The sequence below is a fragment of the Microcaecilia unicolor genome, chromosome 6 (assembly GCF_901765095.1).
Source record: "Microcaecilia unicolor chromosome 6, aMicUni1.1, whole genome shotgun sequence".
Classification (NCBI taxonomy): Eukaryota; Metazoa; Chordata; class Amphibia; order Gymnophiona; family Siphonopidae; genus Microcaecilia; species Microcaecilia unicolor.
Window position 1 is genome coordinate 302220814 of NC_044036.1, and position 23925 is coordinate 302244738.

At 42.4% G+C, this 23925-nt stretch overlaps 1 protein-coding gene across 4 annotated transcripts in view; it reads right to left on the minus strand.

The window, feature by feature from the left end:
• B3GNTL1 (UDP-GlcNAc:betaGal beta-1,3-N-acetylglucosaminyltransferase like 1) overlaps positions 1-23925 on the minus strand; it is a 348739-nt gene that overhangs the window by 59664 nt on the left and 265150 nt on the right. For 3 of the 4 annotated variants that reach the window (XM_030208044.1, XM_030208045.1, XM_030208047.1), the window contains one exon: positions 20103-20198. The exons of the other annotated variant lie outside the window; for it this stretch is intronic. In XM_030208044.1, coding sequence (XP_030063904.1) covers positions 20103-20198 — 96 coding nt within the window. The remainder of the gene's footprint in view (positions 1-20102; positions 20199-23925) is intronic. 4 annotated transcript variants of the gene reach the window in all.

The window sequence follows — 23925 nt, forward strand, 5'->3', positions numbered from 1 at the left end:
AACGTCCTTCGCCAGTTCTACGAGAAAGACTTCCTTATTACTATACTTTGGCCTTCTCTGATGTACTTGGTTGTTCCGCAAGTACAGTGCAAGTAATTGCGTACATCCAGGTACGGAAAATATAAGGAACATTCATAAGTGTAAAGTACAGTAACAAGGACATGTTTCTCACAGAACTGCCGAAGGACGTCCATCTTACTAGGCCCACCGAAGGAACATACTAGACGAAATAGCGCCCTTACACATTGCCTCATCCTCTCATCTCAACACAATACATACAAACCAACAACCTTAATCACCCGAGAACACACCCTCCCTATTTCAAACAGCCTGAAAATACTCGGCATGACAAATGACCGCAACCTCACTCTCGAGAGCCAAGTGAATTCTACAACAAAGAAAATGTTCCACTTGATGTGGAAACTTAAACGCTTAAAACCTTTCTTCCCGAGGGAAATATTTCATAACCTAATACAATCAATGGTGCTAAGTCATGCAGACTATTGCAACGGAATTTACGCTGGATGCAAAGAACAACTTACAAAGAAACTCCAGACCGCTCAGAATACAGCAGCCAGACTAATACTTGCCAAATCGCGATTCGACAGTGCCAAGCCCCTCCGTGAAAAACTGCATTGGCTGCCAATTAAAGAATGTATTGCTTTCAAAATCTGCACCCTGGTCCACAAAATTATCTATGGCCAAGTCCCAGGATACATGACAGAACTTATAGACCTACCACTCAGAAACATAACCAGATCATCTCGAACATACCTAAACCTCCACTATCCAAACTGCAAAAAAATTAAATACAACACAACCTATGTGTCCAGCTTCTCCTATACAAGCACACAATTATGGAATGCACTGCCAAAAGTTGTGAAGACAACCTACGACCACCTAAACTTCAGGAAATCATTAAAGACCTACCTGTTCAAAAAGGCATACCCCGCCGACCCAACATAAATGCCTGCACTCTGCAACACAACACAACCAAAGCTTGTACTGGACACTAAATAACCTTTCCTCTCCTTGATTCCCATTATAACTGAAACATATGTTCCTTACGTAATAACATAGTAGATGACGGCAGAGAAAGACCTGCACGGTCCATCCAGTCTGCCCAACAAGATAACTCATATGTGCTACTTTTTGTGTATACCTGACCTTGATTTGTATCTGCCATTTTCAGGGCACAGACCGTAGCAGTCTGCCCAGCACTAGCCCCGCCTCCCAACCACCAGCCCCGCCTCCCAACCACCGGCTCTGCCACCCAATCTCGGCTAAGCTGTACTGTTTCTTTACCACTTGTATTGTTTCTTTACTGGACTGGCGAATGCCTCTACTGTACTATGTAAGCCACATTGAGCCTGCAAATAGGTGGGAAAATGTGAGATACAAATGTAACAAATACATTTTAATTTGGCTTTTCAAATGTCTACATAGATGACATTGCAGTAGTTGTAACCAGAACTTTAAAAGGCATAAAATAAAGTGAGTAAAGCCTCTTTATCAAGGTAATTCTGAACAGCTCTAAGTATGAAAAATCCTAACTTTAATACAGCCAAAATCTGCTATACCATCTGTTTGACCTTGACTAAATAGGAACCCAGTCAGGGACAGGAATCTGCCTAACCTAAAGTAGGGTTGCATTTATTTTTCACTGCAAACACTCCTTCTATACTTCTTAGGAGCAGTCTAGTGGTTATTACAGTGATCTGTGAACCTGGGGAACTGGGTTTGATTCCCACTGTAGCTCTTTATGACCCTGGGCAAGTCACTTAATCCTCCATTTCCCCAGGTACAAAAAAAAAACACACCTTAAATGTCAGCCCACTGGGGATAAAGTACTTGCATATAATGTGTACATCTAGTAATTCTATACAAATAAGTAGTAGTAGTTAGTCCTTATAACATCACAAATGATACTCTTAGTAATAGTTATTCTAATTAACCATGAGAGCATCCAGTACTTCAAACATAATAACATGAAAATGGCTTTTTAAAAGTAATTACAGTGGTTCTGGAGTTCACCATAAAAGCTTATAAAGTATTCCAATGTGCTTGCTAAGCATAGTATCCTTTAAAAGCAGAGAAATGTCAGTGGGTTGTTGCTGGGGAGGGGGGGGAGGGGGAAGAGAGAAAATGCTAACCATTATTTCTGGGCAAGACCAGAGAAAATCTGGATTCACTCACATGTCTTATTTTGATGGGTTAGTTTGAATTGGAAAAAAATCAAATGACCTAGCTCTGACTTCAACAAATAAATAATTGCTAATTAACTTCAGTCAGTCCAATGGTTGTATATATATACTATCCCAGGAAATGCAAAGACTAGTCAGAATGTGAAACCTGGAACTAAGGTTAGTGATTATAAGAAAATAACAAACAGGGTTGGTCTAAAATTAAAAATAATTTTCATGAGTAAGTTGAAATTAGGAGTTTAAATAATGGCACCATCTGAACAAGACGTCCTGGCAAACAGATCTAGTCCTGCTGTTCCTTCTCCCCTCACCTCCCCACCCTCTCCCAACACCACCACTACCAACACCTTTAATATCATATGGCATGCTGGGACTTGTAGTAGCTGTTACCCTACCAGCTTTCACAGATTTTGGTGATCATAGCCCATCATGTCATTTAAGGGCCCTTTTTAGAAAGCCGCGAGAGGGCTAACGTCGGCATAGCACATGCGTCCAGTGGTAATTCCGAGTTTGGCATGCACCAAATGCCGCAGAAGAAAATATTTTTCTATTTTCTACTGTGGGGGCGTTTCCAGTGGTAATCGGCCACGTTGGAGCACACTGCATGGTTAATATGCGGGTAGCATGTAAGTCCTTACCACTAGGTCAATGGCTGGCAGTAAGCGCTCAGGCCATAAATAGCCACGCACTAGTTTTCATTTTTGCGCACTCCCATTTCTCAGTCCATTATAAAATGGCCCTTTTCCCAGCCATGGTAAAATGTGGCCCAGCGCACGCCAAAAAGATGCAACCACACTACCGCAGGCCACTTTTTACTGTGGCTTTGTAAAAGCACCCCTTAGATATTTTTGGCAAGATATCAGAGTGATTTTGCACTGCACACAGATTCAAGCTTTTCTAGGTGTTCGCCCATCTAAATATTAATCAGGCTCAACACTGCCTAAATTCTAAGACCTGACAGGTTTGTTTGTTTAAAAAAGTTATACACTGCCTGCAATCTAGGCGATTTCCAAATAACCATACATAACTAAAACACATATTTATTTATTTATTTGTAACATTTGTAGCCCACATTTTCCCACCCATCAGCAGGCTCAATGTAGCTTACAAAATACCGTAAAGGCGAACGCCAAGTCAGGTAGGGGTAAACAAATATAGATTGAAATAGGGGTCAGGGAAGGTTAGGGTGTAAGGTACAATAAGGGTCAACGATAATAAGGAATACATAATGTCTAATATGATCTAAGGTTATGTTGTGTTGCAGAGTTGAAGCATTTAAGTAGGGTCAGTGGGATAGGCCTTGCAAAACAGGTAAGTCTTTAATGATCTCCTGAAGTAAATTGTTTTCACAGTCTTTGGTAGTGCATTCCACATTTGTGTGCCTAAATAGGAGAAATTGGATGCATAGGTTGATTTATATTTGAGTCCTATGCAGCTCGGATAGTGGAGGTTCAAATAGGTACGTGATGTACTAGTTCTATTTCTGGTCAGAAGATCTATCAAGTCAACCATGTATCCTGGAGTTTCACCGTAGATAATCTTGTGGACCAAAGAGCAAATTTTGAAGGTAATGCGTTCCTTGATTGGGAGCCAATCCAGCTTTACTCGGAGAGGTTTGGCACTATCGAATCGTGTTTTGCCAAATATCAACCTAGCAGCTGTGTTTTGGGCTGTCTGGAGTTTCTTCATGAGCTGTTCTTTACATCCTGCATATATTCCATTACAGTAATCTGTGTGGCTCAGAACCATTGATTGTGTCAAGTTATGGAATGTTTCCCTCGGGAAGTAAGGTCTTAGACATTTAAGTTTCCACATAGAATGAAACATCTTCTTTATAATGGAGTTAACTTGGCTCTCAAGTGTAAGATGGCGATCAATTGTAACACCTAAAATTTTGAGGCTATCAGAAATAGGAAGAGAATGATCAGGAGAGTTTAGGGTTGTGGGTTTATAATTATTATGTGGGGAAGAGAGGATAAGACAATACAGATCATCAAACAAGTAATGCTGCTCCTGCACACCAAGGGGCAGATGCACTAAGGGCCTCAGAAGAGCCCTTCCTTTACCGATTCCATAGCGAATCGGTAGGGAACGGCCATGCATCAAGGAAAGGGAATGCACATGAGCTGCTCGTTGTAGCTTACTTGCATTTTCTATTCCCTCGGAAGCCAGTCGGCCAGTCGAGCATGCGCAGAGCAGCCAACCGATATGCTGGCTGCTGTGCGCATGCCAAGGATGTCTTTTATGGAGGTCCTTCACTCAAAAAACAACAACAACAAAAGGAAAAGGAAACTTGTCAGCAGTCTGAAACCTCAGAAGAGAAACAGTGCTGAAAAGAGCCCCAGTTAATTTAAGTGCTACTGCTCTTAACATTTCCATTGTTTACTGCTTTGCATGTTAAAGGCAGGCTTATATCAGGCAATTAGGCAATCTGGCAATTAGGAAGGACTTCTCTGAAGAAGAAAAAATCCAAGTGCTCGTCAGGGACGTCTTCCAGCAGCTTTTGTGATGGGCGTCCTTGGACGTGTTTTTCTTACCTGCAATTAGGAAGGATACTGATACTGGTAACAGCTAAATGCGCTGTGATTGGCTGAGAGAGACCTGGAGGGAGGGACATCCAAAAAGTTTTGATTTGGACGTCCTCGCACATCCCGATCTTGTGGGGGGGGGGGGGGCACAAGCTGAAAACAACCTTGGAGGGGACTGTTGAGAGAACTGTGGTTGTGGTCAGTTTAGGCATGTAAGAAAAACAGGGACGTCCTTTATTTTTTTCTTCAGACAAGTCCTTCCTAATTGCAGGTAAGAAAAACACATCCAAGAAGGATGCCCATCACAAAAGCTGCAGGAAGACATCCAGCTCGTGTTAGACGTCCCTGACGAGCACTTGGACGTGGCTAGCAGTGAAGGACGTCCATAAAGGACGTCCCTGATGAGCACTTGGAAGTTTTTTTTCCCGGTTTTTTTTGTTACATTTATAGAAGTTTTTAGAGGCTGTGCAGCCCCAATGAGAGGTACAGACCTCCCGTTAGATTTTCCACGGTTAGGCAATCGGAAAACGGTAGTGCATCTCATTACAATACGATTTATACACATTGGGGTACTAATTTGCTCATCTGCATTCCGTTTTCGTTAGCTGCTACCGTGATCAGAAAATGGCTCGGAGAAGCATTTAGTGCATGCTACGGTTTACTACTTGCTGGTTAATGGCTCGTTTAGTGCATCTGGCCCGTCGTAGCAGTACAATCTCAAAGAAAGGCTACAACAAACAGGTGTGTCTTCAACAGTTTTTTGAACTGCAGCACATTAGTACACAAATGAAGTAGTCCAGGAAGTGCGTTCCACAGCTGAACACCTACAATGGAGAAGGGTAGATAGTGGGGTCCACAGAAGTCTGTGCTGGGACCTCTGCTTTTTAACATATTTATAAATGATTTAGAGATGGGAGTAACAACTAGCGAGGTAATTAAATTTGCTGATGACAGAAAAGTTATTCAAAGTTGTTAAATCATAAGAGGATTGTGAAAAATTACCTTACGAGACTAGGAGACTGGGCATTAAAATGGCAGACAACTTTTAATGTGAGCAAGTGCAAAGTGATGAATGTGGGAAAAAGGAACTCGAACTATAGATACATGATGCAAGGTTCCACATTAGGTGTCACCAACCAGGAAAGGGATCTAGGTGTCATCGTTGATGATATGTTGATACCCTCTGCTCAGTGTGCAGCGGTGGCTAAAAAAGCAAAAAGAATATTAGGTATTATTAGGAAAGGAATGGAAAACAAAAGTGAGGATATTATAATGCCTTCGTATAGCTCCATGGTGCAACCGCACCTTGAATACTATGTGCAATTCTGGTCACCGCATCTCAAAAAAGATATAGTGGAATTAGAAAAGGTACAGAGAAGGGCAACTAAAATGATAAAGGGGATGGGACGACTTCCCTATGAGGAAAGGCTAAAGCGGCTAGGGCTCTTCAGCTTGGAGCAAAGGTGGCTAAGGGGACATATGATAGAGGTCTATAAAATAATGAGTGGAGTGGAACAGGTAGACGTGAATCGCATACTCTTTCAAAGACTACTAGGACTAGGTGGCATGCAATGAAGCTACAAAATAGTAAATTTAAAACAAATAGGAGAAAATATTTCTTCACTCAATGTATAATTAAAATCTGGAATTCGTTGCCAGAGAATGTGGTAAAAGCAGTTAGCTTAGTGGGGTTTAAAAAAATAACTTCCTAAAAGAAAAGTCCATAAGCCATTATTAAGATGGACTTGGGGGAAATCCACAGCTTATTTCTAGGATAAGCAGCATAAAATGCATTGTACTGCTTTGGGATCTTGCCAGATACTTGTAACCTGGATTGGCCACTGTTGGAAACAGGATGCTGGGCTTCATGGACCTTCAGTCTGTCCCAGTATGGCAATCCTTATGTTCTTAACTTAGAAGTTGGGGATCTAGTATTTTTGGGGGGGATTTTGCTCACACCTTTTTCAGTAGTAGCTCAAGGTGAGTTACATTCAGGTACATTGGATATTTGCATAATGGACTTTTGCAGAAGATATAATGATAAACCACATTGCATGATCTGATCTCAAAGGTCTTTTCAGACAATAGGCACATGTAATTTGGGTGAAGTAAAATGATACAGACAAATACAAAGCTTGATGTATCAAGCATAACACTTTGTATTGCACTCTATAAAACACTGATAACCAATGCAGCTGTTTCAGCACTGGCGTTATATGGTTGAACCTAGGAATCCCTACCACAAGCCTTGCTGCTGCATTCTGAACTAGAGAAATGCACAGGATCGGGGTTTGTGGGAATCCCATAGAGTTTGTGTGACTCCCGCAGGAATCCCGTCTGGGGTCACAGGACTGCGGTGGGAATCCCTTCCTTGGCCACAGGACTCCTGTGAAGATGGAAGCAGTCCCTGTGGGGTTCCCGTGGAAGTGTAGCCAGCCTTGATCGTACCTTAGTGCCGTCACCACCTCCACCTTGCTTGAGCACACTCTCACATAACCCTCTTTGCTCCCGGCCCAGGCATGCACGAGCCAGCCCAGCATCAGAGGTCAGGTCACCTGACCTGCTGTGTGCATTTGGTGACCTCAGCAACCGTGTTAGTGAATCAGAGACAGAGTCATTCTGTCTGTTGATTCGCTGACACTGTTGCTAATGGTTGCCACCACATGCATGTACCAGTAGGTCTTAAACTTTTCAGTGAATCTTCCAGAAGACTGTTTCCACATATGCGTATGCATGGTGAGCGCCAACGAGGGAGGGAATCTTCTAGTGAGTGAGTAGTACTACTAGTAATCTTCCCTGAAGAGCATCTCTGAAAATGTTATTGCATGGAGACCAGAGGTAACACCTCTATGTAGAGGAGACCAAGCTTCTTCAGTTGGTAAAGGAACTTAAAACATTTCTCAAAGTGTTGGATAAATTGAGAGGACAAGGCAAGGCAAGGCTTCACTAAGCTGGGCTGAGAAATAAAACTAGGGTTGTGATGGGAGACAGTTAACACTAGTGTTCATAGGAGGCAGGGTGACAATTATTACAGGGACCTATGGCCCCAAAAATAAAGTTTGAAAAAGTTGAACTGTTTGCTTATGTAGGTTTAACATTAATGTAAAAAAGGCAACAATGATTATTCAGAAATGGGGGTAGGATCATCTTGTAGGAGGATCATGTTGGGGGGGGGGGGGGGGGGAATCATATGAGGTTTTGATGTGTGTCAAGGGAAGGGATGGAAAGTAGGGTTTGCTATCAGCCTTTGCACCTGTCCTTCTAGCAGATTCTTACGCATGCCTCACCACGGCAGATGAAAATGCTGATGTAAAAAGTTTTTCATATCCACTTGTATTCCAATTGTAAAGTGGGGAATACACTTTGGTATGTCTGGCCTGCCCAAACTACTCCCTCTCCGTACCCTAACCATGCCTTCTTGCTATGCTATATTGTCCGGTTTGGTGTCCTTGGGGGCCTGCTTTTTTTTTTTTTATTTACATTGACCTAGTTGGCATCACCATGTGTGAACAGTCCTCTTCCTAAAATGGCTTTTACACATGTGCACCAATCTACAATGTATAAAAGCTGCTATTTTCACATGGGAATGCTTCTAAATTAAGGGCCGTAGTATTATTCTGTTGCAATTAACTGTGTACCTTTTGTTGTGCTACAACACACATTTAGTACAGTTTCCTATAGAAAGGCATTACCAAAATTGAAGCCAGAATAGAAAGAACAGTAGGGTTTGAATGCCTGCTTATTACAATTTATCACAGGCTTCTTTTGGGTCTTATTCAAATGTTCCTAATCCCTTCTAATACAGCTGCTTCACTTTGTTCATAGCCTGGTGGGCCACTAAATTACTTCTGTCTGGTCTCAGAAGAGGAAGTCACTGACATTGTTATGTTTGCTAAGTTATGAATTATTACAGTTCCTATTTTCCGTACTTCCTCCAATCCCTCCCCCCCCCACACCCCCCCTTCAACACCTTAACTACAATTAGCAAAACCAGCTCCAAAGGTAGCCACTAATGAATTGGATAAAATGTAAAAGAAGGAAAAGCTTTAAAAAGGGAAAGAATGTATATGCCTCCTGAAGCTCTCTTCTTAGTGCACCAGTGAAAAGCAGTTTTATAGGGAAAAGGTAACAGTTTGTTTGCAGTTTGGCTGGAGCACAATTTCTTCTCCTTGGACTATGCTCAGATACTCGTTATTGTTCAGTTTCTGGACTGCCATGCCAATGATACTGGAGTCTGCTCTAAATTCTGATTTCTTCCCAAGAACATTGACAGATTGCTTAACACCTGATGACATTCAGCAACTATTCAGTCTCTCCAAACACCAACATTTTTCTTGAATTTTAACATTCCATGGCTTTTACTTGTAGACCCAATTTACCAGAGAAATCTTAGGAATCATTCTTGCTCGTCTCAAAGCAGGCGTGCCTCTTAGAAAATACTAAAGAAAAAAATAGTGGAAATTGCCTTTCAGCATCCCTTCACATCTGGAGAAGAAATGTATGACATTTTAAAGGCTCTTGTTCATCATTAGGTTTGGATGCTTGTATTAGTCAGGGGTGTGCTGGTAAATTTTTAACAACAGGCTCTTTCTCCGGATGTAGCCAGCTCTGCAGTTGGAAGGGCCAGGGGTGGCCGGGTGGGGGTGGGGGGAGCAACACTTGCCTCTCTCTCCTCCCTCCCTTCATGCGGGCACGCTAGGCATACCTTTGCTGGCAACCAATAAATGGACTGCCACCACTCCCAACGTCTTGCTCTGAGCAGCATGCTGAAACTTCTCACACATGCTGGAGAAGTCCTAGCCTGCTGCTAAGAGCGGGAAACAAGGAGCTGGGAGCAGCAGCAGTCTATTTACTTGGCTGGCAGGGCTCAGCATCCCCACCAGCAAAGTAAAAGAGAATTCAGCAGGGGGCCGAAGCCCACATTTTGGAAGCCAGTTGTTAAAGTAGCCATGGAGGCCCCTACTTTAACAACCGGCTCCCAAAATTCTTAAAAACTTAACAACCGGTTCTTGCGAGCCTGTGAGAGCCTGCTCCAGCACAACACTGGTATTAGTCCACTAGAAGGTATCATACCACATGCAAAAAATCAATTTCAGTCTTGGAAAATATTTAGGCCCTTATTTTAGACATCTGAAAACTGGCATTTTGATACCCATATTGCACTGATGTCCTCAAATACCAAGAAATGCAGTCAGAAACCATAACAATGTGGCAAAAAGATTATGGGGTCCAAAGTACAGAACAAAGTCTAAAGTACAGAAAAAAGCACCAGGAGCCTTCATAAACTGTGTCCGTTTCTAAAGGCTCCTGATGCTTTTTGCTGTACTTTGAGAAATATTATAGAAATATTTCCCATCATGTATTGTGCCACAGATTTGATTAAAAACCATTTACAAACACACCTTAATACGTTACCTATTCATACTACAACCTATGAACTCCAGAATGAAGCTCTCCTTAGCATGATGAGGTTAGTGTTAACCCTGAGAGGCTACATTATAGCCTCTGTATGCTCACCGCCTGGTCCTTCCCTCCCCACATTTCACATACCTTGAGTCCACTAGACACTCAGCTTTCTTCTTCCTTGCACTGCGACTACGGAATGACCTTCCCCCGACATTATGTGTACAACATTCCTTCCCTAAATTTAAAAAGTTTTACTGAAGATACATTTTTTCAAGGTTAATTTTTGGCATATGCTCTGATGCGTCCCTGCCCACATACCACTTTCCTGGCAAATCCTGCTCCTTGAATGTTACCTGACCTTTGTATCTTTTAAGTTGGTGCAACTGATTGACCTTTCCTTTTATTCGAATGGTGTTCCTTTCTTTATTTCCTGTAATTTGATTATGCAAACTGTATTGGCCTGCTAGGCAGATAAAGCGGTATATCAAGTATTCATAATAAACATAAACAAACATATTCCACATACCTTGCCTTAGGAAAGAGGTTCATTTTTGTCCTGATATTAATGTCATTAATGTCCTGAGACATTACTCCATTGGGTTATTCTCTATTCAAACTGCAAACTAATACATTGAGAGACTACGGTGATTGTAGCTAACAACCCCAAGAAGATGCAACAGTATGTAACTCCTGCCAGTCTGGGGCCCTCAGATGTTAGTGAATAAGTTCTGAGAAGCTTGACAAGTGTGGCAAACTGAGGGCACAACTTAAAGGAGGGAAACTGACTTGCAGGTTTAACTCTCTGGGTATTTGTTCTGGGTTTTAGGTTGGGACCAGTAAAACTGGGAGACCATGGGCACCAAAATCAACTCTCTCTACACCTTCTCCCCAATAAATTAGTCCAGTCAGGGTTTTGTTCTGAATCAAGGATTTATTGAAAGTCCTAAGGGGTTGTTAACAAAAGTCAACCAATGGCAGAGTACATTAAAATACTATGCAGTTACAGTCTCCTAGATTATGCTTGGATTCTCCCTTATCAGTGAAGAAACCACCCCCCCTCTTTTCCCCAGAATATCTCACAGAGCCTGTGTAAACTAAGATGTAGTCATAGGTGCAGTGCCTTGTTGCTCCGTGCCCAAGTCCAGGGATCATCTGCTGTATCCTCTCCTCCTTTTCCAAGTTCAGTGGCTAGATAATGCTCTTTAGTGTTTCAGAGATACTTGTTTTCTTCCTTTCCCTTTCGCATCTCTCTCTTAATAGAAGTGTACTGAGTTTTTCAGCCACAACTTCCTCTTCCTCAGGGGAACTGGGTCAGCTGTTCCCCTACTTGCACCTTTGTGGTACAATGTCTTGGCCAGCAACAGACTATTCCTCTTCTTTATGGTACAATGGCTGGGGAAGTCAAAGACAATGATTACAGTGAAGATGGGGATTTATACCAGTGCTACTTTCCCTCCAAAAGGGGTCTTCTCCCACCATTACCTCACTGATCAAGAAAGCCCTCCCCTTGTCCTGGAAACTGCAGGAGTATAAATAGATCACAGCACAATACTCTTGTACAACCACTAGAGGTCTCTGCTATCCAAGCAAGGCAAAACCCTAAAATAGCTAGAGCCAGAGGGATATGAAAGGGGTACAGAGAACAGGAGGTGATAACACCTCTGTACTGGTCACTGGTGATCCCTTTCCGAGAATACTGTATCCTATTCTGAAGGCTGTGATACTGACATCCAAAACAATTTATTGCAGTTAGCTTCAGAGTTAACCACATAATTTTTTTTTCAAAATCTGGGCATACTCTCTGCATAGCATTTGGCCAGACCCCTATGGGTCACGTCTATGCAATCTTAACCTACACTTGGGGCTTGGAAGAAAAAAAAGGCAAAGTTTGGATCTTTAATATTCCCCATGGAGAACAACAAAGGGTGCTTATGTACTGCTTATTTAGGGGGATATTTTAGTTGTATGATGCTTGTAGTTGTCTGTGTATGGAAATTGTATTCTATGTTTTTACGTGAATGCAACCACAAAATACGGGTGGGATAAAAGTAATTTATAAAGAAATACAATTTTCTGCTGAAACACTATATTCAATTTGTCAGGGGGAAAAAATGCTAAATTAACCTTTGACCATGAAATCTTCCAGCATTTCATCAGCATATTCTGGTTTATTGCTACACGTGCATGTGGAAGCCAGAGAAATGCTGCAGTGGTCCAAGAATCTCAGAAAATAGATTTAGCAGCTGTTCGGTATGACCACAGCATAATCTAAAGCACATAATAAACCTGCGAGAGGAAAGAAATGGAGGTACACCATACTGAAATGGACTACCTCCAAAAGGTTCTCTTGTGAATGGAAATTGCTTGCTTCTTCCTGAAGTTAATACTGAGACACTTTTATAAAACTCTCCCTGCAGATGTTAGCTTCAGTCCTGCAGAATTCACAAGTGTGCAAAATTAGAAATAGGAGTAAAAGCTACAAAAATGGAGTCATATTTCCAGAATAAACCTCAATATATCTTTTGCTGCATAAGAAAATAAATGCAAAAAGTCAAGCATCTCTAATCATAAGAATGCAAAATCTGCCATACTGAGTCAGATAGAAGGTTCATCAAGCCAAGTACCCTGTTTCCAACACTGGCTAGTCCAAGTCACTACAGCTGACAGGATCACAAAAGGTAGATAGATTCCATGCTGCTTACTCCTGGAGATAATCAATAGCTTTCCCTTGTCTCTCTTAACTGCTTATGGACTTTTCCTCCAAGAAAGAGTCCAAACTAAACTGCTTTATCACATTATTTGGCAATTAATTCTGAAGCTTAATTACATGTTTATTGTTTTAAATGTACAACTTAGTAACATCACAGTATGTCCCCTAGTCTTTGTACTTTGTGTAAGAGTAAACAATTGATGTACATGTACCCATTCCACTAATAATTTTGGAGACATCTATCATCTCCTTTCAGCCATCTCATCTCCACAATGAACAGTCTTAACCTCTCTTGCCTCATTCGGGAGTCATTCTATTACGTTTACAAAAAAACAAAGTGGGGTCCACACTCTCCACAGCAATCGAACACAGCAAAAGAAAGAAGGGTGGAGAGAGCCCGATGTAAAGAGATCAGTCACCACATTCAAGGGTAAGATGCTCCAGAAAAAAATCTTTATTAGGACCCAACACGGTCCGTGTTTCGGCTGTATCAGCCTTCCTCAGGGGTCAATCAATGGATGTTCTGTAATATATTGATTGATGGAGCATTTACTGATCAATTAATGAAAATCACATGAAGCCTCTTAATGCTTACTGTGATTCAAACCCTGTCATACTCCTTGAACAGGCATGGAGACTTCCATTTCCTCCAACTCCTCTTAATGCTTACTGTGATTCAAACCCTGTCATACTCCTTGAACAGGCATGGAGACTTCCATTTACTCCAACTCCTATGGATATAATAATCCTGTTTGGCACGTAAAAGAGCAGATTGGAAGGAGGTCAGCATGAACTTAAAGTGTAGGAAATCAGCAAGGGCCCAAGATTTCCGCCAGAGGCGTTCGGCGGAGCGGGTATAGGAACGTAGGTAGCAGATATTAGAAGTCAGCCAAGGTTGGGGTTTTGTACGCCTTACAGGGCAGGTCATCAAAGGTGCAAGAGTGTCTAAGGCAGAGGATAGAGTATTGTTGTAAGAAACAGCCTCTTTGACAGACGTGGATGGTGCCACAGTAGAGAGGAGGTTTGAAACATTGGGAGGATAGAGATGAAGGGTCAATATCGTGAAGATTCCTAGATAAATTAGATAAGATAGGATGGGACTGGGAGGGAGGAGATTTAAGTGTGAGATTTAAGGGTTCTGTTCTTGGTCCCCTCCTCTTTTCTATCTACACTTCTTCCCTTGGTTCATTAATCTCATCCCATGGCTTTTCCTACCATCTCTATGCTGACGACTCCCAAATCTACCTTTCTACCCCTGATATCTCACCTTGCATCCAAACCAAAGTTTCAGCATGCTTGTCTGACATTGCTGTCTGGATGTCTCAAAGCCACCTGAAATTAAACATGACCAAAACCGAGCTTCTCATTTTTCCCCCCAAACCCACCTCCCCACTCCCTCCGTTTTCTATTTCTGTTGATGGCTCTCTCATTCTCCCTGTCTCCTCAGCTCGAAACCTTGGGGTCATCTTTGATTCTTCTCTCTCCTTCTCTGCTCATATCCAGCAGATCGCCAAGACCTGTCGTTTCTTTCTTTACAACATCCGTAAAATCCGCCCCTTTCTTTCCGAGCACTCTACCAAAACCCTCATCCACACCCTTGTCACCTCTCGTTTAGACTACTGCAATCTGCTTCTTGCTGGCCTCCCACTTAGTCACCTCTCCCCTCTCCAATCGGTTCAAAGCTCTGCTGCCCGTCTCGTCTTCCGCCAGGGTCGCTTTACTCATATTACCCCTCTCCTCAAGTCGCTTCACTGGCTCCCTATCCGTTTTCGCATCCTGTTCAAACTTCTTCTACTAACCTATAACTGTACTCACTCTGCTGCTCCCCAGTATCTCTCCACACTCGTCCTTCCCTACACCCCTTCCCGTGCACTCCGTTCCATGGATAAATCCTTCTTATCTGTTCCCTTCTCCACTACTGCCAACTCCAGACTTCATGCCTTCTGTCTCGCTGCACCCTACGCCTGGAATAAACTTCCTGAGCCCCTACGTCTTGCCCCATCCTTGGCCACCTTTAAATCTAGACTGAAAGCCCACCTCTTTAACATTGCTTTTGACTCGTAACCACTCGCCTCCACCTACTCTCCTCTCCTCCTTCCTGTACACATTAATTGATTTGATTACTTTATTTTTGTCTATTAGATTGTAAGCTCATTGAGCAGGGACTGTCTTTCTTCTATGTTTGTGCAGCACTGCGTACGCCTTGTAGCGCTATAGAAATGCTAAATAGTAGTAGTAGTACTGCCAGAACAGCGCAGAACAATACCCTAATGCTCAATGCTAATGAGATGCAAATATAGGCACGCTCATAGCGTTCAGCATTAGGGACTTCAGCAGGAGGACTGTGCTTTGCATATGCGCAGAAGAGTTCCATGTTAAGCTCGGCTCCTGTGCGCATGTGCCTGGTAAAACCCGAATGTGAAGCACACATTGGCATCTGTTTTCTGCAGCCTAAATATAAGCGGGGGTTTTTTTTTGGGGGGGGGGGGGGGGGGGTTTAACTTGGACACTTATATTTAGATGCAGGAAACAAACACCAAAGTGTGTTTTCACTTTGGGCATTTTTAATTTTTTTTTAGCATGGATGTTTTAAATTTAGATGCAGGAAACTGACGCCAATGTGTGCTTTCGCATGGGTCTACTGTTTCTCACGACCAGCGCTTAAGGGCTTTCATGAGCTTCCAAATGCAATCAAAACCAGCAGATTTTGCAGAACGACTCATGAGAGAAGCATGAGAACCATGAGAAATCCTCTCTTCCAACAGCCTAACGCCTGATCTGACCCGACATTATTTTTTGCAGCGGTAAGGCAGTTTTGTTTCGGGCGCTCTTTCCTGGGCATTGGAGAGGAATATAAAATGACCTTATTAACATAAACGACTACATTATCATGCTACTTTTGTTGTCTGCGCACTTGCTTGTTCCTGCGCTCCAGGCCTCTGAACATTCTATGAAGGCAAATGTGGACGCTAGTATGGTGCTAACAGTGGCGTTCCTAGGGGGGGCAGCACCCCCCGGATGCAGTGTGGGCCCCCCCGGCGAAAAGGACACCCCCACGAAAGAACCTCCCCCCCGGGTGCACGCCGCTGGGGGGGCGTGCCGTGCGCGCCTGTCCTCCGTTATTCCATGCTTCTCTGCCCTGGAACAGGAAGTAACCTGGTCCGGGGCAGAGAAGCATGGAACAACGGAGGACAGGCGCGCGCGGCACCCCCCCAGTGGTGTGCACCCGGGACGGACCGCACCTACCGCCCCCCCCCCCCCCCCAGGAACGCTACTGGGTGCTAATGGCCTCTAGCACTCGCGTTTACTTTTGAGCATTGGGGCCTCAATCCATCTGAGTTTCTGGAGAGTCCTGAAGTAGTGGTTACTGTTAATGTAATTTTTGCTTTGGATCTTGAGAATGTATTTTCACTTTAAAATGTAACCTTTTTTTGGGTCAGAATGCTCTGGTCTTTCCTCATCTCTCCAGAGCAGTGCAGATAAGATGGAAGACCTTTCTGGCTTGTAAACTTGGACTGCTTGACTCAGGAAGAACATTTTTCCTTCAGTTTCCCTGTTTTTCTAGACCCAGATCATTTGAGAAATGTTTTGGATGCAAGGACTCCAATTGTTCCAATAGCTATATATTCCCCAGTTTTAGTGGTAGGATCAGTGGTTGAGGGAATATGTTTCACTATTGTATTTTATGATTGACAGTCCATTCTAAAAGAAATGTCCTTATTGTGCTTTAATGGAAGGACTCTCCTGACCTTCCTTTTACTATGCTCCCCCTTTTTTCTTTGTTTATTATACTTATTTAAGGTTTTCTTCTATCTTTTTCCTATGATGGTGGAATGTATTTTCATTTTCAAGCATGATTCTTTATGTAGTATGTATAAAATTCAAATAAAACAAAATTGCACACAATACTCAAGGTGCAGTCGCAGCATGACGCAATGCAAAAGTATTATGATATTCTCTGTTTAACCTCTACTAATCTTTCCTAACATCCTATTTGCTTTTTGGCTGCTGCCATACACTGATCAAACAATTTCAACATATTGTCCATGACGATGCCTAGATCCTTCACATGTGTGCAAACTCATAACCTGAAACCTAGTATCGTTTAGCTACAGTGTTGGTTATTCATCCTTATGTGCTTCACTTTGCAGCAGGAATGTTCCAAGACAGAAACGCACTCTTTGCGGCATGCCCCCTAGTGCTCTTGCCCCACCCACTGCATTGTGGCCAAGCAGTGGAAGCAAGGGACAGGGTACAGTTTTGTTGCTACCCCCCCCCCCCCCCAGCCTTATACGGCCACACCAGTCGCAAATACCTCATTATGAGGTTCTTTTACAAAGGTGCACTGGCGTTTATAGAGCATACTAAATGCTAGAGATGCCTATATGTTCCTATGGGTGTCTCTAGCATTTAGCAAGTGCTAATCATTAGTGCACACTGAAAATGCTACTGCACCTTTGTAAAAGATCCTCTATGGACTATCTAGGAGGCACTAACTCCCGGATTCTATACAGTGCGCCTAAAGATCGGTACTGAAGTTGGCGCAGATTCTATAACAATGTGCACCAACAATTTAACAGGCTTAACAAGCTAATGAGCACTGATAACAGCACTTAACAAGGAATAATAAGCACTGATTAGAATTTAAGCGCACAAGATGCTAAGCGTATTCTCGAAGTGCGCTGAACTTCTAACACACGCAGGCAAAAAGGGGTGTGGTTATGGGCGTTTCATGAACATTCCAAAATGTACATGTCTAGTTACAGAATATGGCTTAGTGTGCCTAAATCTATGCACAAGGATTTACACCACGTTTTCACTGATGTAAATGGATGTGTGTAGATTTAGGCGCTGAAATATGAACTAAGCGTGTTCTATAATCAGCGCCTAAATCTAGGCACCGAATGTAGAATACTCTTAAATCAGTGCTGATTTTTAGGCACCGTATACAGAATCTTCTCCAAAGTGCTCCACCATGAACTCCGTGTTAGTCACTTAGTGAGCAGTAATCCGAATGCACTAGCAGGTTAACACTTCCATGCCTATTCTCCAACATGACATGCCCCCTCCCAAAATATATATATTTTAAAAATAGCTAGCACACGGTTAGATCTGGAAAGGGAGAAAATACTGCAAAATGCTTTAATGCGTTTCCCATGCTAAACACATATTAAAGACCTAACACGATTTAATTTCTCTACTATGGCCTGGTTCTTCATGAGTGTCCCTTTTACCCCTCAATCATCTAATGGTCTGATTCCCTCACATGTTCCTTCATTTGAATGCACATGCAAAAGTTTTATGTGTTTTTTGCTTCTATAACAAGCTTCTTTGCAAATTCTCTTTTTGCCAGCCTGATCCGTGCACGGCCTCTAACTTGCCATTATTTATTCTTTTTTTTTTTTTTTCCATTTTCTTCATTTAGATCTGCTCTCCATTTTTGAAAGATTTATTTTGGCTGAAGGAGCCTTCTCTGTTTCTTCTTTTAACCATGCTGGCAGTTGTCTATCCTACCTTCCACCTTTTTTAATACATGGAATACATCTGGTCTGGGCTTCCATGATGGTATTTTTTTAAACAATGTCCACACCTGATGTAAGCACTTAGGGGCCCTTTTACTAAGCTGCTTAGGTGCCTACGCGCGGCCAACGTGCATCAATTTGGAATTACCGCTCATCTACCGCATGGCCCGGGCAGTAATTTAATTTTTACATGCGTCCACTACACACACCGGAAAATAATTTTTATTTTACAGCGCGCAGCACTAACCAGGCGGTAAAAGGCATTCTATGCAAATAGACCATTACCGCCCAGTTAGCGTGCGAGACTTTACAGCTAAGTCAATGGGTGGTGGTAAGGTCTCAGACCCAAAATGGACGCGCACCAATTTTCATTTTGCCATATGTCCATTTTTGGCCAAAATTTTTAAAAGGGCTTTTTTATAGGAGCGCTGAAAAATGGATCTGCGCGCGTCCACAACACGCGCCTACACCAGCACAGACCATTTTTCGGTGCACCTTAGTAAAAGGACCCTTAATCTCTGCAGCTGCTCCTTTTAGTTTTGTTTAACCATTTTCCTCGTTTTATGATAATCTCCTTTTAAAAATTAAATGCTAGTGCAGTAGTTTTCCTTAGTGTCCTTCCTCCTTATTATTAAGTCAAATTTTATCACTATTGCCAAGAGGCCCCAACACCTCTCACACAAAATCCTGCATGTCACTATGGATTAGGTCTAAAATACTCCCCCTCTTCCCAGATCTTGGACTTGCTGCTCCATGAAGCAGTCATTTATTACCTCCCTAACACACCCTGACGCTTACCCACTCATTATTGGGGCATTTGAAATAACTCATTATTATTGCAATCGCATTATCCACATAATTCTATATATATAGTGCTCAAAATTATGTGTGCAATTTAATTACTTAACAAGCCAATTAGCGCTGATCATTGGATGCTAACAATCAATTTTGGCGCTAACTGGCAATAATAATAGTCGCTATTCTATAAAGGTGTGCATGCAAGTTTCACCATGTGGATCTGAAAGGGGGGTGTGGTCATGGGAGGGGCATGGGCAGGTCAGGGGCTTTTCTAGGAGATGAATGCAGTGTTATAGAATTCCAAGGATCCCAGTTCAGTTAGTGTAAATTCTCACACCCAAAATTGGGCACAGATCCCGGCGCCAAGTGTTATTCTATAAATAGTACCCAACCTGGAGTGCCGTTTATAGAATAGTACTTGGCGCATTTTTTTCAGCGCCCAAATTTGGGCACCATTTATAGAATTGAATCCTATATGTATAGAGCTATATATAAAGAAGAGAGGGCAGGGTTAGGATGTTCCAGCGCCAGGGCTGCAAATACATATAGTTTATACACATAGGCAATAATTTCAACCCCCATACATATAGCTTATCTGTTTGGTTTGGGCGTTCAAAAATAACAGATAACCAAAGGTCTCGGGTCAAGTGTATAAGCTATACATACGGTGCTGATAGTTTCCATTTTGAGGTACAGTGTACACATAGAAGCAGCGATATTTGGTGAGTACACATATAGTTATATGCGGATACTCAGCTGCCCTCATCATACGTATAGCGGTTCTGAATATCCATATTCGAGTATTTGTATAACTATATGTATAGTGGGCTGGTCCTATATGTTCCATCTTAAAATTGACCAAATATGTAGATATACATTTTCACTATCTGCAGTACCCCAAGACTGATTCTTTTAGCCAGAAGACTACACTTACCTCACCACCCTCATCAAACTTGCCTATATGGCAAAACCATTCACGAGAACAGAACCAGGTAGGCATGATAACTGTAGGTCCATGTGAGGTGAACACCTAGAACCAGAATCAACAGTAACAGTGTGATTATACAACTATAAAAGAAAAAACAAGTAACTGACTGATGTCTAGTGTTGCCACGTGGAAGAGCAATGTAGGTGAGGGTCCCTACAGAAGCCATCTGAAGAGCTCAGTGGGATTCTCTCTTATGTTAAAAAGGCATCTGGCGAGTTGCAACCCACCAATTTCCCCCCCCCCCCCCCCCCCCCCCCGAGACAATTCCCACCTAGGACAATTCCCCCTGGGACAAGGACTCCCCCCCCCCCCCCCCAGCCTTTTTTTTTTTTTTACCGACCGCAGCTTCTTTCTTGTATCGGGTCCCATAAGTTCTGGATGTGTGTTGTGTTTCAGACACTGACAGCATATGGAACAAGGAGGTTAGATTGAGAACTAGAGCAGCGTACGGCGTTTGGAACAAGGCGGTTAGAGCAGCAAATGGATGTACACAGAGGACGTATAATAACAGAATAACTTTTCATAGGTATAGTAGTAATTTGTTATAAATTGTAATCAATGTGTCATTTTGAGGGGCTGAATTAGGTTGAAACCTAGTTTGGGGGTCTGGGGGCACTGTGTAAAAGGTAATGTTTGGGGGGGGGGCAAATGATCTGGAAGAGGAAAGGGAGGGAGATTACTTGTCCTAGTGTGTTTTGTAATTTTGGGGGTTGGGTGGGAATTGTCCTCCCTGGTGTGGTGGTAATTAGTTCAGTGTGAATTGTCCTAGGTGGGAATTGACCAGATAGGAATTGGTGAGTGGGAACTGTCCGGTGGGAACTGTCCAGGTGGGAACTAACCTAGAACCATTAAAACAGCACCCTCCTATTTTAGTTTTACATCCAAACCACACAATTGTGGAACCAGAATCAGACAAGCAATATAAGGAATCATAAATCTCTCTTTGTCTTAATACCCACTCAATCATTTATACCATGATTTTTCAGGGGACAGAAACAACCTGGCACAGGAAAGCTATTTTGCATCACAGTTACATTCTTAATAGGAACCAGAGTCACCTTTGTCAACCCCATTTTGCTTCTCTTGCTCTTAACTTTATTTGTTTTTCAGTTTTATGCCTCACAGCACAACTATAAAAGAGCAGTAGCAAAAAGTGATTGACAGAAAAATGGCATGTACTATAGACCAAAGGAAAATGGGGATGGAAACTTTTATTTAACTGTTGAATGGATCCCTGTTAGATTTCATACTGTGTAACACCATGAGTTACTTCTTTCCAGTGTATCCCTCGATACCACAGCTACAATTCAGGTATGTAAATTTTATCTCATTCATGATCTGCACCAAAGGAAAAGAAGTACTGGGCTCAATTTTCAGCCAGTGCTTAACTTTATCCAATATATTCAGTGCAACCATCTATTTATGTAACAGTGCTGAATATATGGATTTGACAGTGATCCTGTCAGCACTGGTTTAGGCCTGCCCTTTCCTGCTCTAAGATTCATTCTGCCTCTAGTTCTCTCTCTCTCTCTGCTTCATGCCCTGGCAGTCACCAACAGCTGGAGGCTAAACTGGAGGGGAAGTGGCTGCTACAGGTGAACACCATGTCTCCTCACCATGGACAGCTTTTGCAGAGGAAGGCCTCACACACAGGCAGTGATAATGCAACTTTTTCCTTCTTTCAATGTGAATCAACCCCACTCTGGAGAGACCACTGTGAAAGGTGAAAGGATAATTCAGTCTCTGTATCTCTTCCTGGTCTCTGCTGAGAACATCTACAAGTAAGCAAAATTGTGATGGTACACATTTGGGTCCACTATTCAAAAGGGTTTAACCGGAAAGGATTAAGCTAACTGGTTACCCACTAAGCTGGCTATCCGCCGATATTAAGCACCACTTAAGTGGGTAATGCTGTTGAACATTGTCTCTGACCACAGTGGCATTGTCCAGTTAGTGCTGGTCCAATGGTGGTAAGCACATAAAGGGACCCTTTTACTAAGCTGCAGTAAAAGGGGGCCTGCGCTAGCGTCGGTGTGTGTTTTTGACGCATGCTGTGACACCCTTTTAAACACAGCGGGTAAAAGGCTGTCCATTTTTGACAAAAAGGACTGTGCAGTAAGTGAACCATTTACCGCACAGCCATTTCGGTGGGGAGCCCTTACCACCATCCATTGAGATGGCGGTAGGGGCTCCTACGCTAACCTGGCAGTAACTGGATAGTGCGCAGTGCTGCCCGATTACCCACAGTTAACTTCTGGTGCTATAAAAATCAAACAAATTCCTGTAGCACTGGAAATGGTGCATGCTGGGGGTGGGAACTACCACTGGGCTCCTGTGGTAGCCTGGAGGTAGTTCCAGATTGGCGCATGGTGAGCCTGTTGTCGTGTGCAACCCTTTAGTAAAAGGGTCCCAAAGTTAGGACAGCAAAAACTTATCCTAACTTTATCCACCAAGCTAACCAGCTCTGAATATCAGACATTGCCGTAGACCACACTTACCTGGAAACTCAATGTCGGAGCCTGGACATGGCCCGGCATTGGACTTAATTTTTTTTTGTTACATTTGTACCCCACGCTTTCCCACTCATGGCTGGCTTAATGCGGCTTACATGGGGCAATGGAGGTTTAAGTGACTTGCCCAGAGTCACAAGGAGCTTCAGTCTGCTGCTGTCCGAGTCTTTGTTTCTACGGCTTGGGACACTCTAAGGGAGTGATGGTGAGAGCAGATGGCATGGTTGGACCTTTATCTGCCTACATTTTTCTCTGTTTCTGTTTGATTATTTCTTGGATGAGAGTACTGTTCTTTCCTATCAGTTATTGTAGTTCCTTTCCTCCTGATGAGTTTTGTTTTTAAATTATAAACTGCTTAGATCTGCGAGTTAGTTTAGGCTTCAATAAACCATTTTAGCATTGGTTGTGTTGAGTTTATTGATGTATCATGTATACTTGCTGTATAATAAATACAGTACTAAAAAAAAATAAAGAAAGAAAAGCAAATGAAATCATGAGACAAAAAGTGCCTTAAATGTTAAACTGGGAAAGTACACTGACCTGCAAATTTTACCCAACTTTTTTCACTGCCATAATTTTTCCTGAGACTTAAATCTGAGTCTGTGTATGCAACCAGAGTGGATCCAATGAGCACAATTACCCATTCTGCATCTGGACTAGCTTGCTACACCCATAAATCAGCTCCTATATCTTGATTAACTATACAAAAAACTTACCTTTAATTTAGCCACCCATTTATTTATCCCAACTGACTCTGTACCATGCATCGTGTCTCCATCTATATATCTGCAATTGGCCCCTCAGCTATATGGTAATCTGTATTGCAGAAAAGCATTAGTATCATAGCAATGTTAATTGAATGTTCTAATTGTTTGCTTATTGGATATTCCATCGCTATTATGCTGATATGGTGGTATATCTCTGTTATTTGAATTTCAGTGCTGTTAAATGTGTACATTTTTGATCCCGTTTCATGGTAGTCCTATTATTAGGTTTCAATTGCTGCTTTAAAGTTTTCATCTTGCTTTAAAGTTTTCATCTTTCACTGTTGTTTATACTTGCTCATTTTACTATTGTTATGCTGTTAACAAAATTGTAAGTTTGATGTTAAACTGTACCTACTATACACTGACTTGGGTGAATCTCTTCATAAAGGTGGATAATAAATCCCAATAAATAAAAAAATAAAAATGATTTAAAGATATCTTTTTCATGACTATATTTTGTCTGCCCTTTATGATTCTGGCAATCACCACAGT